Source organism: Phyllopteryx taeniolatus, chromosome 2 (genome assembly GCF_024500385.1).
Source record: "Phyllopteryx taeniolatus isolate TA_2022b chromosome 2, UOR_Ptae_1.2, whole genome shotgun sequence".
In the NCBI taxonomy this organism is placed as follows: domain Eukaryota; kingdom Metazoa; phylum Chordata; class Actinopteri; order Syngnathiformes; family Syngnathidae; genus Phyllopteryx; species Phyllopteryx taeniolatus.
The window spans coordinates 10917775-10934902 of NC_084503.1; the positions used below are offsets into that span (position 1 = coordinate 10917775).

Sequence of the window (17128 nt, forward strand, 5' to 3'; positions counted from 1 at the left end):
GCTTTAATTTTAACATAGAAATGTGAAAAGTTACCATTACTTGTCCCTTCAAAAAAGGTTTAGCAGTATTTAACTATTTTGATGTTAGTTGGGCAGCACAGTGGACGACTGGTGCCTCACAGAACCGGGGTTCAAATCCCGGCCCCGCCTGTGTGGAGTTTGCATGTTCTCCCCGTGCCTGCGTGGGTTTTCTCCGGGCACTCCGGTTTCCTCCCACATCCCAAAAACGTGTGGTAGGTTAATTGACAAATCTAAATTGCCCGTAGGTGTGAATGTGAGTGCGAATGGTTGTTTGTTTGTATGTGCCCTGCGATTGGCTGGCAACCAGTTCAGGGTGTACCCCGCCTCTCGCCCGATGATAGCTGGGATAGGCTCCAGCACGCCCGCGACCCTAGTGAGAAGTTGCTCAGAAAATGGATGGATGGATGATGATAGAACGTGCTTCTCCTTCACAGTTGAAGAGGCAGCATCCATTTTTCATGTTATGCCAAAATGTTTTTAGTCCGAATGGCAATAGCAATCATTAAGAATTCATATTGTGTGCGATAGATAATACAAAATAATAATCGCAATACTTTGATACAAACATCATGGAAACACACAGAAAGTAGTTTCTCAGTATGCTGCCACTGGTCTGATTTTATTTATTTTCGCTTGGTGTTGCAAGGCAGAATTTGAGGTATGAGTACAATGAGTTAGAAGCCCAGTCATGGAACAAATAGTCATGAGTCAAGGTACCACAGTACTGTACAGTGGAATCTCGATACAACAGATTAATAGGGGGAGAGGGTTGTCCGTTTTAGCCGATTGTCCGGTACATTGAAGCGCACTTTTATTAAAAAAAAAAAAATTATAATTTTTTTTTTTTTTTTTTTGTGGCTATATGCACCCATATAACTTATTACACGAAATGTATCTTCCATCCATCCAGCCATCCATCCATTTTCTACCGCTTATCCGAGGTCAGGTCGGAAAGCAGAAGCTTTAGCAGGGACGCCCAGACTTCCCTCTCCCCAGCCACTTCATCCAGCTCTTCCGGGGGGATCCCGAGGCGTTCCCAGGCCAGCCGAAGGATGTAGTCTCTCCAGCATGTCCTGGGTCGTCCCCGGGGTCTCCTCCCGGTGGGATGTGCCCGGAACACCTCACCAGGGAGGCATCCGGGAGGCATCCGAAACAGATGCCCCAGCCACCTCATCTGGCTCCTCTCGATGTGGAGGAGCAGCGGCTCTACTCTGAGATCCTCCCGGATGACAGAGCTTCTCACCCTATCTCTAATGGAGAGCCCAGACACCCTGAGGAGGAAACTCATTTCGGCCGCTTGTATCCGAGATCTTGTTCTTTCAGTCACGACCCACAGCTACCATAGGTGAGGGTAGGAACGTAGATCGACCGGTAAATCGAGAGCTTCGCCTTCTGGCTTAGCTCCTTCTTTACCACAACGGATTGATAATAAGTCCGCATCACTGCAGACGCTGCACCGATCCGCCTGTCGATTTCCCGTTCCATTCTTCCCTCACTTGTGAACAAGACCCCAAGATACTTAAAAAGGGGGGCCACCACCCCAGTCTGCCAATCCAAAGGCACTGTTGCAGTGGCGGGTCAACCAGGACAGCCCTACAACATCCAGAGCCTTGAGGAACTCCGGGCAAACATCATCCACCCTCGGGGCCTTGCCACCGAGAAGCTTTTTAACCACCTCGGTGACCTCCACCCCAGAGATAGGAGAGCCCGCCTCAGAGAACCCAGACTCTGCTCCCTCATGGGAAGGCGTGTCGGTGGAATTGAGGAGGTCTTCGAAGCATTCTCCCCACCGGCTCACAACGTCCCGAGTCGAGGTCAGCAGCGCCCTATCCCCACTATACACAGTGTTGATGGTGCACTGCTTCCCCCTCCTGAGACGCCGGATGGTGGACCAGAATTTCTTCGAAGCCGTCCACAAGTCTTTCTCCATGGCCTCACCGAACTCCTCCAGGCCCGAGTTTTTGCTTCAGCGACCACCAAAGCTGCATTCCGCTTGGCCAGTCGGTACCCATCAGCTGCCTCAGGAGTCCCACAGGCCAAAAAGGCCTTCGGCTTGACAGCATCCCTCACTGTTGGTGTCCACCAACGGGTTCGGGGATTGCCGCCACGACAGTCACTAACCACCTTACAGCCACAGCTCCAGTCGGCCGCCTCAGCAATGGAGGCATGGAACATGGTCCACTCGGAGTCGATGTCCCTCGCCTCCCCCGGAACATGAGCAAAGTTCTGTCGGAGGTGGGAGTTGACCGGGGATTCCGCAAGATGTTACCAGCAGACCCTCACAATACGTTTGGGCCTGCCACGTCGGGCCGGCATCTTCCCCCACCATTAGAGCCAACTCACCACCAGGTGGTGATCAGTTGACAGCTCCGCCCCTCTCTTCACCCGAGTGTCCAAGACATGCGGCCGCAAGTCCGATGACACGACCACAAAGTCGATCATCGAACTGCGACCTAGGGTGTCCTGGTGCCAAGTGCACGTGTGGACACCCTTATGCTTAAACATGGTGTTCGTTATGGACTAGCCGTGATGAGCACAGAAGTCCAACAACAGAACACCGCTCGGGTTCTGATCGGGGGGGCCGTTCCTCCCAATCACGCCCTTCCGGGTCTCACTGTCATTGCCCACGAGAGCATTGAAGTCCCCCAGCAGAACGATGGAGTCCCCAGCGGGAGCGCTCTCCAGCACCCCCTCCAAGGACTCCAAAAAGGGTGGGTACTCTGAACTTCTGTTTGGTGCATAGGCACAAACAACAGTCAGGACCCGTCCCCTCACCCAAAGGCGGAGGGAGTCTACCCTCTCGTACGCCTGTACGTTGGGAAATTTATCTTGTGGCCTAAAAATGTTTTAAGCCTTTTCTTTTTTTAACATTACAAAGTTATTGTAAATAAATATAAAAACAAACTTGAAAATGTTTGAAAAGTGTGTTTATGTGGACATTGTTGACGTGAGTCCCTTTCATGAGCCCCGAAGAATAGGTACTTCCTAATTTTCAACTGCTAGTTGGATATAGTCATATTGGCTATCTATGACCCAGAAACACATATCTGCGTGTCTCTTCTTATTGCGCTACAGTGCCAGTAAACAACCACGGCCAATTCTGGAACTAACAGAATTTGTCAACTGCAGTTTAAGTGACAAATAGAAACTAAGAAACTGGGACACACTGTTTGGTCCCGACGGTCTGTTTTATCCGATATCCGTTATATCGGGGTCCGGTTTATCAAGGTTCCACTGTATATTGTTTTTAATACACCAGTATAACTAAATGGGCATTTAGTAAAGTTCCCAACTTGAACAATCTCAATATAATATGTTTATTCTTAGACCCCGATCTCACTGGCCTGGAGACTAGTTGATGACCTGTTTTCAATAGTCTTCACTCTCCGCAGCTTGTGGAGACGTCTCTGTGACTTCTCCTGTAGTCTCCTGGAGACTAGCCGGGTCGCCAAGGAGTCGTGGTGAAATCCAACGTTCATTCAAGACTCCTACATGTGGTCACTATAGAGAAAAAACTTTTTCATACCTTAATGTCACAAAACTGCAATCAGTTGTCACCAAAATATATGTGGACATCTCTACTAATGGCCAGGTCACCCTGATCACCCATATCACAATGATCGCCCCAGTATTATGGAGGTTAAGTATTTTTCCTCATTTGATGACTGAAAATGCACACCCACACACACCCACACACACACACACACGCACGTATACATGCATACATTATACATATAAATTATGCATTTATTTGTGACCTTCCAGCATGAAACTGATCGGAAGTTGCATGGAAAAAGATAGATTTTTCAGATGATTCAAACACCAGAAAAATAAGTATAGATTACTTCCCAGTTGGAATTAATGTGAATTTCATACCTTAATGCCTAAAAAAATAAAAAGCTTTTATTTAGAGGGTACAGCAAAATCTCTGAGAAGTCTGACGACGGGAAATCAACGACACTAATCAACTGCTGCCACGCACAAAATAAAAGAAAGCATGTGTATTATCACCAGAAAGCTTGGGGTTCTATGCAGCCCCGGATTTATTTCAAATATACCGTAATTTCTCGTGTATAATGCGCATCCCCCCCCCCCAAACAATTGTCAGAAGTCAATAGTGCGTGTAATATATATATATATATATAGGTATAGGGGAACATGGAAAAAAAATTTCACATTCTATAAATGTATGCCGCCATTTAATGGTTATGAAAAGGTGTACACTTTCATTCCAAAATGCCACCGCCACCTAGTGGTTATAAAAAAAGTGTTACCTACACTTTCATTCCAATATGAAATGCAAGATGGCGCCTACCAGTGTGGTCGCCTCGGTAACGCGCTCTCTAGTATTGTCTTTGTTTTTGTGTTTTTCGTCCGTCTTTGGAGACCTTACACGACTCACTTACACAAGGGGAGACCTGCTAACCATCAAGGAGTCTACTCCAGACTTTCTGTCACCAACTTTCGAATATCCGCTCAGTTTTTTCCCAGAGTTACTCACCGGAGCGGCGTCCGCGGTTTTCGGCGCATGGAGACGGAAGCGGCGCCACAGAGGGAAGCGAGCCGGCATTCAGGTGAAACTCCGCAAGAGAGGACACAGATTGGCGTTCCCGTCGATCCACCTCGCGAATGTACGCTCCCTACCCAACAAAATGGACGAGCTTCATCTTCTGTTAAAGACACGTAAAGACTTCGGACGTTCCGCGGCCATGTGCTTCACGGAGACCTGGCTTTGCGACGCTGTACCTGATGCCGGCATTATGCTTCCCGGTTTCCACATTCATCGAGCGGACCGCGACATGGAATCATCGGGGAAAACAAAGGGCGGTGGGATATGCCTCTATATCAACGAAAAAATGGTGTACGGACGTCACGGTGATCAGCACACACTGCAGCCCGCATTTGGAGTCGCTATTCTTAAATTGTAAACCATTCTACTCGCCACGTGAGTTCGCATCATTCATTTTCGCTGGCGTCTATATTCCGCCTCAAGCTAACACGAACGCCGCATTGCTAACGCTCGCCGATCAAGTCAACGAAATTGAAAAAAAACACCCCGACTCACCCCTCATTATTCTTGGGGACTTTAACAAAGCTAAACTCAACCACGAACTCCCTAAATACAAGCAGCACATCGACTGTCCTACCAGGGAAAATAATACTTTAGACCACTGCTACACCACGGTAAAAAACGCATACCGTGCTATACCTCGTGCAGCCTTGGGCTCGTCTGATCACTGCTTAATTCACTTAATACCGACGTACAGGCAAGAACTTAAATGTGCGAAGCCTACAGTGAAAACAGTCAAAAAGTGGACAAATGAAGCCAAGATGGAACTTCAAAGCTGCTTAGACTGCACAGACTGGAGTGTCTTTGAAAATTCAGCTGGCAGCCTGGATGAATATACGGACACTGTTACATCCTATATCAGTTTCTGTGAAGAGGTCTGTGTTCCAACAAAATCATTTCGCACATTCAACAACAATAAGCCGTGGTTCACTGCTAAACTTAAGCAGCTTCGCCAAGCTAAGGAGGACGCATATCAGAGCGGGGACAGGGCCCTGTATAATCGAGCTAGAAACCAGCTGACCAAAGAAATTAACATTGCAAAGAGGATCTATACAGCAAAGTTGGAAAAACAGTTTAGCGCAAACGACTCTAAATCAGTCTGGCATGCATTCCAGTCGCTGACTAATTACAAGCGACGATCCCCCCAAGCTGAGAACAATAGCACACTAGCCAACGACTTGAATACCTTCTACTGCAGATTTGAAAAGGACAGTTTCACACCACACACCAATCCGGCCGCACCCGCGACCACAATCACACCTCTGACCTCTGCGTTAACCATCCATGAACAGGATGTGAGACGCATCTTCAAACAACAAAAGATTAACAAAGCGGCAGGCCCGGACCACGTGTCTCCATCCTGCCTCAAAGTCTGCGCGGACCAGCTCGCGCCAGTCTTCACTCAGATCTTCAACAGATCACTGGAAATGTGCGAAGTTCCATCCTGCTTCAAACGCTCCACCATCATCCCAGTCCCCAAGAAACCTGCAATCTCGGGTCTGAATGACTACAGGCCTGTCGCTTTGACATCTGTGGTCATGAAGTCCTTTGAACGTCTTGTGCTGGACCACCTCAAGAGTGTCACAGGTCCCCTGCTGGACCCCCTGCAGTTTGCCTACCAAGCGAACAGATCTGCGGATGATGCAGTCAACATGGGACTGCACTTCATCCTAGAACACCTCGACAGTGCAGGGACCTACGCGAGGATCCTGTTCGTGGACTTCAGCTCAGCGTTCAACACCATCATCCCTGAACTCCTTTCATCCAAGCTTCTCCAGCTCAGCGTCTCACCTGCCATCTGCCAGTGGATTTACAGCTTTCTGACGGGCAGGACACAGCAGGTCAGGCTGGGGGAGGCCACCTCATCCACACGCAGCATCAGCACTGGGGCGCCCCAAGGTTGTGTCCTCTCTCCGCTGCTCTTCTCTCTCTACACGAACGACTGCACCTCAGCGAACCCGACTGTCAAACTCCTGAAGTTTGCAGATGACACCACTGTCATCGGCCTCATCAAGGACGGTGACGAGTCTGCATATCGACAGGAAGCGGAGCGGCTAGAGCTGTGGTGCGGCCGACACAACCTGGAGCTGAACACGCTCAAGACTGTAGAGATGATCGTGGACTTCAGGAGGCATCCTTCGCCACAGCTGCCCCTCACGCTGTCCACCTGCCTTGTGTCAACCGTCGAGACCTTCAAGTTCCTGGGAATCTCCCAGGACCTGAAGTGGGCGACCAACATCAACTCCGTCCTCAAAAAGGCCCAGCAGAGGATGTACTTCCTGCGGCTTCTGAGAAAGCATGGCCTGCCACCGGAGCTGCTGAGACAGTTCTACACAGCGGTCATCGAATCAGTCCTGTGTTCTTCCATCACAGTCTGGTTTGGTGCTGCTACAAAAAAGGACAAACTCCGACTGCAACGGACAATCAAAACTGCTGAAAGGATTGTCGGTACCCCCCTACCCACCCTTGAGGACTTGCACGCTGCCAGAACTAAGACAAGGGCGTGCAAAATCCTCTCGGACCCTCCCCACCCTGGTCACCAGCTCTTCCAGCTCCTTCCCTCAGGTAGGCGCTACCGATCAATGCAAACTAGAACTAGTAGACATTCCAACAGCTTCTTCCCTCTTGCAATCAACTTCTTGAACAGCTAACTTACAATTCCATTACAACAAGCTGGCAATTTTTTGACTTGAGTTCGTTGTCACATTTCTGTATTATGTATTACTCGTGCACTCACTGTAGTTGTCTCGCCGTGCTGCACTATTTGCATATAGTGGCCACTCATGCCAGAGTAGTATCTGCTCCATTTGCACACTGATTGAGGAGTATCTGTAACATTTGCACAACCATTGTCCCAGATTATCGCACTACTCGTCACTTTAAACCGCATACACTCCTTGAAGTCTCAGTGCCCTTTGCACAATGGTCATTGCACCGGACTATTGCGATATTAGCCATTCGAACTGAGGACTCTGCATCTTTTTGCACAATTGTTGTTTTTTGTTAATGTCTTTATGGCTCCAAAGTGTTCTGTAAATTGACTGTCTGTTGTACTAGAGCGGCTCCAACTACCGGAGACAAATTCCTTGTGTGTTTTGGACATACTTGGCAAATAAAGATGATTCTGATTCTGATTCTGATATGACACGGGTACATATGTACAGCTGTGCTCATATGTTTACATAGCTTGGCAGAATTTAAATATAACTGACCGAACAACAACCATCATCAATTTCTTTATGCTTATGTTTTGTTTAATGATAATGCTTTTCTGAAATGCTTGAAATGCGTTTCGCCTGGTCCTTCTTGTTTTCTTTAAAGAATTGTACCCATCTTACAAATTATGCCTGGGTAATCGAACATATGAGCATAACTGTGTGCTTTCAAATTTACGAAATAAAAGTGTTCAAATAAAGTGCTTAACGTCAGAATAATTATTTGAAAAAAAACTAACAAAATACAGATAATACTTCATATTTTGATCATATGCAAAATCATGGATTGTAAAAATGCATTATACATAGGTAGAAGGGTTTTCCAGAATTTTGAGGACAACTTTGGGGGTGCGCGTTATACATAAAATTACGGTATGTCATTACACGTATGACCTAAAAAGAGAGCGTCATGCAGTCCCTCATGATGTAAACAAAACATTCTTGTTGCTAGGCTAACGCTGAAACAATCCTTCCGATCTTTAAATTGACATATTGTCACCAAATGTTACCCAATTCCCACAATATATAAATCATTGAAAATCAGTTTTGGCTTTTTAGAAAATGTATGTAGCTCAAAGCACAGCTGATCGGTGGGACTTCCGATCGTTTTTGCGCTGGAGGGTCACATTATACAATGTATACTGTATATATGCCTATATCAACGACTTCCAGGTGAATTGGTTGTCACGTTGTCTGGAGACATCTCCCAGACATCTTTCTGGTAAGAGCGCAAGTTTGGTCTCCCGGGTCCCAGAGTCACTGCAACTGATCAGTCTCGGCAGTGTCGACGACGTCTCTGCGAGAGAGAGGTCTTAGTTTTGGCCCATAGTACACCCTGTTATGGTTTCCGAAAATGCCAAAAAAAAAACTTCACTATCTCCTCTGCTTGCCATGATTGCAGTTGGCTCTCCTCATCCTCATTTTGGGGTGGTCGATTTTTCCACAAAAAAATCGGATGTGGTCCTGAGAAATTGCTCTGATGTCACCAGTTTGTGTCCATAGTCCGTAATGAATGGATATCATGTGGTGCAAGATTTCTGAAAATGTGTGTTGTATTTGTCTATATCGCCAGTTCTCCTGGTAGCTCAATGTTTTTTTTGTTTCGTTTTTTTGTTTGCTTGCTAACAGCCCTATTATTATCTAGTACATAAACAGACTGACAAACAAATACACACACAAGCAACCCGTGTTAGATATTTTTGTGATGTGCTTTACAGTGAGGCGTGTGGCTAGGTGCCATTTTGGCACCTTTGTCTCCATGCTAGGGTGAGCAGCTTTCGTAAATTGACACCCACTTCTTCATATGACATGTCATGCGGAGGAGGATCGTGCATGTTTGTGGATTTCAGGGCTCCTCTGTTTACATCACTCCTGAACTGAGGCCAGTAACACGAGTCTACTCTGACCTGAAAATTCTGTCCGTTGAATACTCCCCTTGTCTTTTTCACTCTTATTTTACATGTGACTTTTCATGTAAATCAAGTGAACTCTGAACTCTGTCTGTGGTGGTATTAGTATGTGACTGAGCTGCAGTCTCAGACAACTGGTTTTAAAAAGGCTGACTTATAACCTTGCTACCGTGGAACTCAGATCACAGGGCTTTGTAAAAGCATCTCACTCTTTAGATTGACGGGTCAACAGCAGCCTTTGCCCAACTAATATACTATGAGTATCAATGCCAGGACACCTTTAAATGTGCAAACCCTAATCCCCCTCTGAGATGATTATTTTCAGATGGAAACAAGTAAGGGGTACGGTGGGGGTGGTAATGTAAGCAGTGTCTTTTGGATGGCCTTCCCTCGTGCTGGGAGTGGAGACTACAGCCATTACTCATGGTGCAGTAATGTGAAGAATGTATTCTTGGCTCCTGTCTTCCAATCAGTCACTATAGAAAGGTTTGCAAGTCAAAAAAAGTGGTAGCCAGTCTGCAGGCTGTCTGCACCATTGCTATTTACCAGGGAGGGGGTGATAATTTAAACTGGAGAGCTCACATGTTTACCCCATTGAGCTTGACTGACCTTGCCATTTGTTTTGGGTTTAAGACGCATGAGACCACTGACAGTGAAAAGAAGCTGGGAAAGGGAGAGGCTCTCTTAATAAGCAGCTTACTTCCAGTGTCTGCAGACAGACTGAAAGCAGTCCGGACAAGAGGAGAGAGACTTTCCAAAGGAAAACTGAGTAAGGCAACTCAATGTAAGATTTAGACAAGTGCAGCGGAAGACATTTGGTAGAGTTGAGAAGTAGCCAAGCTGAGTTGACTTTCCACCCCGAGGAGGAGTTGCAGTTGCTGGCCAGGGCAGGTCCCAAGGCTGGCAGGGGCTGGCCCTACTGCTTCTCCACCTCAGTTTCTTTCCTCCTTTTCTACTCTTTCTTATCCTCCCTTAAGGAATCGACTGCTGTGCAGTGTTGAATTTACAGGTAGAGCCTGTAAGGAACCCAGAAATGCTTGAATATTCCTCAAATGAAGAAAACTCCAGAGGGATGAGCCTTTTATAAGAGGACCTCCGTTCCGAACGCTTTTTTAAATTTTTTTTATTTTTTTTGCTGCACTCACTGGTTGAGTGCATTGAGGAGATTTTTATAGTTTTCCCCCTCCATTTTTGTTTTTTAAAACCGTAACACTGGCAACCTTTTCGGTAGCACGGTGCAAGGACCAGCTCCACTCACCCAAGATGAGCCGCTGGCTGAAATGCACCTCCATGCACTTTGTAGGTACTTCTTTCTAAGAACAACTTGTAATTGCTGCTTTAGGTTTTGTTTCATTCCTCTTTAAAATAACGCCGTGATTTAACTATTTGATGGTAAATGGCAAAATTATTCATAGTATGTTTACTTTCGGTTGTTTGTTGGCAACCGAATTCAGCACACAATTCTTCTTTTACATAAAATTCATTACAAGCAAATTCATAGTTCCTAATCTCTGATCATTTCAATCAATAATTCTCCTAGACTATGTATCTGATAGTTTTTTTGTTGTCATTGTCAGAACACTGACTGGAACAAGTACGATGATCGGCTGATGAAGGCAGTGGAACGTGGGGAAGTGGACAAGGCGGTTTCTGTTTTAAGCAAGAAGGGTATCATCCCAACCAAGCTTGATGTGGAGGGACGGTCTGCGTAAGTAAACAGACATACACACTTCCATACTCAAACGAGCTCATACCCAGTCAGTGTGCTGACATACTGAAACAGATGCTTTACAAAAAACTTTCAATGTTCAACATAATCAGACCAAGTTTTTCTAGCTCCCTCTTTAATATGGATTAAAAAAAAAAAAAAAAAAAACTTTTCTCAGCTCCTTACTCAGAAATAGTTCGATACTGTTCTTTATGACCTCAAGGCTTTATTCCCTTTTTGTCCCTCTAAAACTGGCAATAGAATCCTCACGGTTATGGAGGACGTTTCACACCTCAACATTAAACCTTTTTCCAACTCCCTTACTTTTTCACATTACTGTTGAACACTAGTACAGCGTGTTATATATCCAACATGTCCCTTTAAATGGCCAATTGCCTCTGGAGGTCAGTCTAAGGGTTGGTTTAAAGAATGTTTGTGGCCTCTTGAGGCTTGACCACACGGTCCATGCGCTGTTTAGATAGTTCTCACAGGAAATGACTGGCCAAAAATTCTGATTTGAATATGTTGTGGTGTTCACTACATCAAGACAGACAGAAGTTTTGACTCAGATGGAATCTATTATTGGGATCAGTTGCCATTGTGAATGACCATATTTCACATGGTTACATTTTTTTTGTGGAAGCCTCCCAGTTTTCTGCAAAGAAAGCCAGAAGAACTTTAGCTCCATGTTTCATGAAATGGAAGCAATTTCATCACCAATATATTCTGGCAATCACTGGCGTTTTTCAGTTACATTGTGAAAAAGACTTAAATAGTTTATCTCTTTAGAGCCTCTAATCCTACAACAATTTCCAGCCATCTATCTACAATGCTTTTTGGGCACTATTGCACAAAACATTAAAATATTTACAGTAGTATGCTTTTCTCAAATTTCTCATTGTAATGTGCTGGAATTCATTGGGACTAAATGCAGTACCCTGGATGCTGGATTAAGATCTAAGAAAAGAGATCATACTGTTTCTTGGTCTGCCCAAAACAAAAACAAAAAAACCCACAACTGCTACTCAGCAAGTCTACATTTAGCTCAGTATGCCACACACAGACATACATGTCTATGGATTTCTGGCTGCTGCAAAAGCCAGGAAAGAATGTAGAATGGTGACTGGTGGTTATTAATGACTTCTCTATGTGGGAAACTAATTACAAACTGCTAACCCATCAATGAAATTTTCATAGTGCTGGATTAGCATTGTGTCGAAGTAATGAATTTAGGTGTCCAGCTAAATAAATGAAGTTAATGCCTACCATGGCATTAGCTGGCTAATTTGCTACACCTGCTTTAAAAAGTGCAGATGTGATCGCATGCTGACAAGTAGTCAGCTGCTGAAATCATTTTGACAGCACTTGAGATGCTCACTTGTTCAACCTCATATGCCAGTGTAGTCATCGAAGTCAACATTGAATTAAAGACTTGGGGCCATATTCAGCCCGTGTGGTTGAGTCAGAAAAGGCGTGCAGCTGCACGCTTTTCTGGGTGCACGCTTTCTCCCGTCCACTCAAATCTGTCATTTCCGCACCCTCATGCCAGATACGCACTCTGGGTGGAGCAACCCTGAATTGTAGGCGTTCTTTCAAATCTGGCCCTGCGTGCAAACAGACTGCATTCTTTGGTGGACTTAAGCACTTTTCCTCTTACGTATTCCAGAGGCTGTATAAAGTCCAGCGGCCTGTGAAGGTGAAACATCATATTGCATGTTAAGTATGGATTTAGTTAACGGCGCGGCGACGGCCCAGCGAAGGCCCAGCGACGGCTGACCCGTGCTGACAGTTTTGGACAAACCAGGCCGATGACGCTCACCGACATTTGCTGATTGCCCAACAGCCTAATGTGTCCCTACTTTTTAAAGGTAGGGATACATTACACCAACACCTGAACGTAGATGTAATGTGTCCCTACCTATTATGAGCTGATCAAAGAGGCATTGTGAGCCGGCTATTATAGTGTTTTAGCCATGATATTTATTGGTTAAAATAACAGCACCAGCAGACTTTTTTCACCTTTGCGAGAAGCCCTTCCGCTTCAGGCATGCTGCTAGCGTCTTGGAGTTTTTTTTTTTTTTTTTATTATCAAAGAGGTGGGCTCCCACTATTACAACAGCTACAGTCATCGTAATGGCGCAGTGGTCAGTTGGATATTTAATCATTTGTTTTTATTCTTCTGTTCCAAGCCGGTCGTCAAAATATGTCTCTGTTAAAGTAACTCACCTGGTCTGTGGTGCAAGGAATGTTGCACACTGCTGATGTATAGAACGGCAGCCACACCCCTTTTTTTATTGATGGACTTAACATGCATTCAATAAGAACAGTATTCTAATTAAATTACGCATATTGGATTTATGTTTTATTCTGGTTAGAGTATATGCCTCACAGTTCTGAGGACCGGGGTTCAATCCCCATCCCCGCCTGTGTGGAGTTTGCATGTTCTCCCCGTGCCTGCGTGGGTTTTCTCCGGGCACTCCGTTTCCTCCCACATCCCAAAAACATGTGTGGTAGGTTAATTGTAGACACTAAATTGCCCGTAGGTGTGAATGTGAGAGCGAATGGTTGTTTGTTTATGTGTGCCCTGCGATTGGCTGGAAACCAGTTCAGGGTGTACCCCGCCTCCTGCCCGATGATAGCTGGGATAGGCTCCACCACTCCCGCGACCCTTGTGAGGATAAGCGGCTCAGAAAATGGATGGACGCCTGGATGGATTTATTTCCTACAGAACAAAAAAAACAAAACATGGTCTGTTTCAAAGTGTAGTGCGTTAAGGAGTGGTGCACATCCTGATTGGCGACGACACATCTGCTACGTAAGGTATTTTCATATTTAAACTGTGCTATATTTTTCAAATTGATTTCAGTGACATTCATAAGGCCTGCCGCACACTGCGCGATGAGGTCGAACCCAATTGGACTGGACCATCGGATAAAAATATGAGTCGCCGACGTGACCCCCACACATTGAGTGATTGGATATATGGACGCCCTGAATAGTGAGCCTGTATACGCGTTTGATGATGGATAGACAGTATATTGTACTTTAACACATTTGTTCACATTTCACGCGAAAAGTGAAAAGTGTGAGTGTGGATATTTTAAAGAAGTCTTGCTTACTCTTAAAATAATAATGGGACATTCATTTGAACGTACCCAGCGCGGTACGTGCCGTTTGGCACATTTTGGTCACAAGCTTCGCTTTTTCATCCACAGGCACATCATACATTATGAATATAGTTAAGTATTGATGTAGAACACAATATTTGATGCTTTATATATGTTAATTATTTGGCTTGGGGGCGGCGCAGCGTCCGTTTGGTGTCTTGCTTGCGTAACACCTGCAAATGTATTTTCAGTGTGAGTGAAAGCTTGTGTGTATTTTGATTGGCTGTAAGCTGTTACATTGCGACGGTGTCCAAAAGCAGTGGCCGACTGATCGGCCACTCATGAAAACAGTTGCCAAACTACGCACACTTGCGCGACAGTTCAATTGTGTTCGGCCCCGTTGGTAGGTGTGCAGCAGCAGCATTAAGTCTTGGTTTACCAGCCTTCGATTTCATTGAATCACGCCTGTTTGGTGAATGTGCACAAATTACGGTTACGCACTGTTGGTGTGTCACGGGTCTGGATGGGAGAATGCGCGTAGATAAAATTGTGCAAGCCCAGGCGCATCAAAAAAGAACGGGAAAATGTAGCGCTAACTGAATAACGACATAGTTTCCGAGATATACAATGCCTATTTGACCAAATGAAGTCAGCCAAAAGATCTAGAAAATCAGAAACAAAATGCCACAATCAAAGAAATTCAAGAACAGTTGAGAAATAAATTGACATCTATCTGTCAGGAAAGGGTTACAAAGCCAATTCTAGAGCTTTAGTTTTCCAGCGAACCATGGTGAGAGCTATTATCCTCAAATAGAGAAAACATGGAACAGTGGTGAACTTCACAAAGGAACCCAAGACAACATCAAAAGAACTTCAGGCTTCCCTTGCCTCAGTTAAGGTCATTGTTCATGACTTAACAACAAGATAGAGGCTGGGTAAAAATGGTATCAATGGGAGAGTTCCAAGGCAAAAACCATTGCTGACCAAAAAGAAAATAAAGGCTGAGCTTACTTTTGCAAAAAAGGAATGATTCCCGACACTTCTGGAGAATATTCTATGGCCTAACGAGACGAAAGGTGGAAGGTTTGTGTCTCGCTACATCTGGTGTAAATGTAACACAGGATTTCTGAAAAAGAACACAACAGTCTAACGTGGTGGTGGTAGTGTGAAGGTCTCTGGGTGCCCACTCTTTCAGGACCTGGAGGAGTTGCTGTGATGTATTGATCCATGAATTCTGCTCTTTACCATAAAATCCGAAAGGAAAATGTTCGTGACCTCAAGCTGAAGCGCACATGGACTCTGCAACAGGATAACCATCCAAAACACACCAGCAAGTCAACTTCTGAATGGCTTAAAATAAACAAAATGAAGGTTTTGAAGTGGCCTATAGTCAAAGTCCGGACTGTTTCAAAGTATAGTGCGTTGAGTGGTGCGCTTCTGAATGGTTTAAAATAAACAAAATGAAGCTTTTGAAGTGGCCTAGTCAAAGATCGGACTGGAATCCCATTGAAATGCTGTGGCACGACCTTAAAAAGGCTGTTCATGGTAAATGGTAAATTTACACTTATATAGCGCTTTAACTACACCATCACGGTGCCAAAAGCACTTTCCGGATGCTCACACATTCAACCATTTACGCACACATTCATAGACTAAAGTGCGGCTGCTGCGACGCAAGTCACTGTCAGGCCCAGTATGAGCAATTTGGGGTTCAGTGTCTTGCCCAAGGACACTTCAACAGCAGAGATTCGAAATGTCGACCCTTCGGTCACAGGACGCCCGGCTCTACCAACTGAGCCACAGCCACCCCATTCATGCTTGAAATTGTTACTGAATTAAAACAAGTCTGCAGGGAATTTTTTTTTCTTTCTTTTTCTCTTTCCTTTCTCTCTTTCTCTCCAGTTTAATCTGTTTAATTTCTGTACATATATCAATCAATTTCCTTACTGTTACTTTTTAAATAATCTGTTGTGCTGCAGTAACAGCTAACCCCCCCAACCACCCGGAGATAATTTTTGTATTATGTTATTTTAACTTTGACATTTTTTCATATTTATTCATTTAATAATCTTACATCCCTGTTCTTCCACATTGTGTGAATGCTGTAGCATTCTAGGCATGGGGGAGCAACATTTTAGTCGTTTAGGTTACTTAACATGTTGCATATTTCTCCAGTTAGTTCTGCTTTGGTCTCCTCTTAAGAAAAAAAAAAAGAAAATACAAATATTTTGACGTTTCATAAATCAGAGCTTTGCGAGACCCATGTGAAGGTAATATGGAAGTTGAAAAAACAAACATAATAAACATTAGACATTTTCTAAGACAGGTTTCGCTACAGTAGTTACTGTGGTTAACCAGTCTCTGTCCACAATCTAAAAATAGCCACCATATCATATACACTGCCAACCTTAAAGATGCTCAAATAGCAATTGGGATGATGAAATGACACTACTGAATATGCGGTTTTGAATCCCAGAATTATTTTTAACCGTTTTATGGAGCAGGTTTGTTGGGTAGCATCATGCATCAGTTTTCAACTTTTATATATATCTTTATGTTCAGTTATTAACATTCTCGGCAGCACTGTGGTGTCTTAACATTCTTCTGTGGAGTCAAATGACTCAGACCCACCCCGCCCCCCCCCAAAAAATAAAAAAACTAGTTTCTGTTTCTGAGGTGTTTACTCTTTGAGGTGGGGACCCTCCAGTGCTCCCCCAAGAACCAGCCTCTCTGGGCCATCATCACTGCTTTTAATACTCACATGGGTGTTGAGGTGACAGCCATGCTGTCGCCTTGGCAGATACCTTGGGGTTAGTGTATAAACAGATTCATGTGACTTGATGCGTTACGGACTGAGGTCAGTTTACACACAACGAATGTTTTGCAGAGCGGCCAGTGGTCACTTTGCTGCTTTGGGTTAAATCATTTGCAGAGGGTCACTAATCTTTAAGTCTAAATTGGTGAATAAAGACATGGAAGACTTGTGGATTTTCGAGGAAAATGGTCTCATCATTTTGGAATCATTATCACTGTATTCCTCCAGAATAATATTTCGTACCACAAAATGAGAACAACTGAAAACAATAAGGGTTCACAGG

General features: G+C 44.7%; 1 protein-coding gene across 8 annotated transcripts in view; it reads left to right on the forward strand.

Annotated features, from left to right (window-relative positions):
* The window catches only part of uacab (uveal autoantigen with coiled-coil domains and ankyrin repeats b), a 68398-nt gene that overhangs the window by 18122 nt on the left and 33148 nt on the right, over window positions 1-17128 (forward strand). For 5 of the 8 annotated variants that reach the window (XM_061760158.1, XM_061760182.1, XM_061760210.1 and 2 more), the window contains exon 2: window positions 10793-10923. In XM_061760158.1, coding sequence (XP_061616142.1) covers window positions 10793-10923 — 131 coding nt within the window. Of the gene's footprint in view, window positions 1-8958; window positions 10519-10792; window positions 10924-17128 lie in introns of those variants that run through there. The other 3 variants (XM_061760172.1, XM_061760199.1, XM_061760189.1) reach the window with 3 other exon arrangements.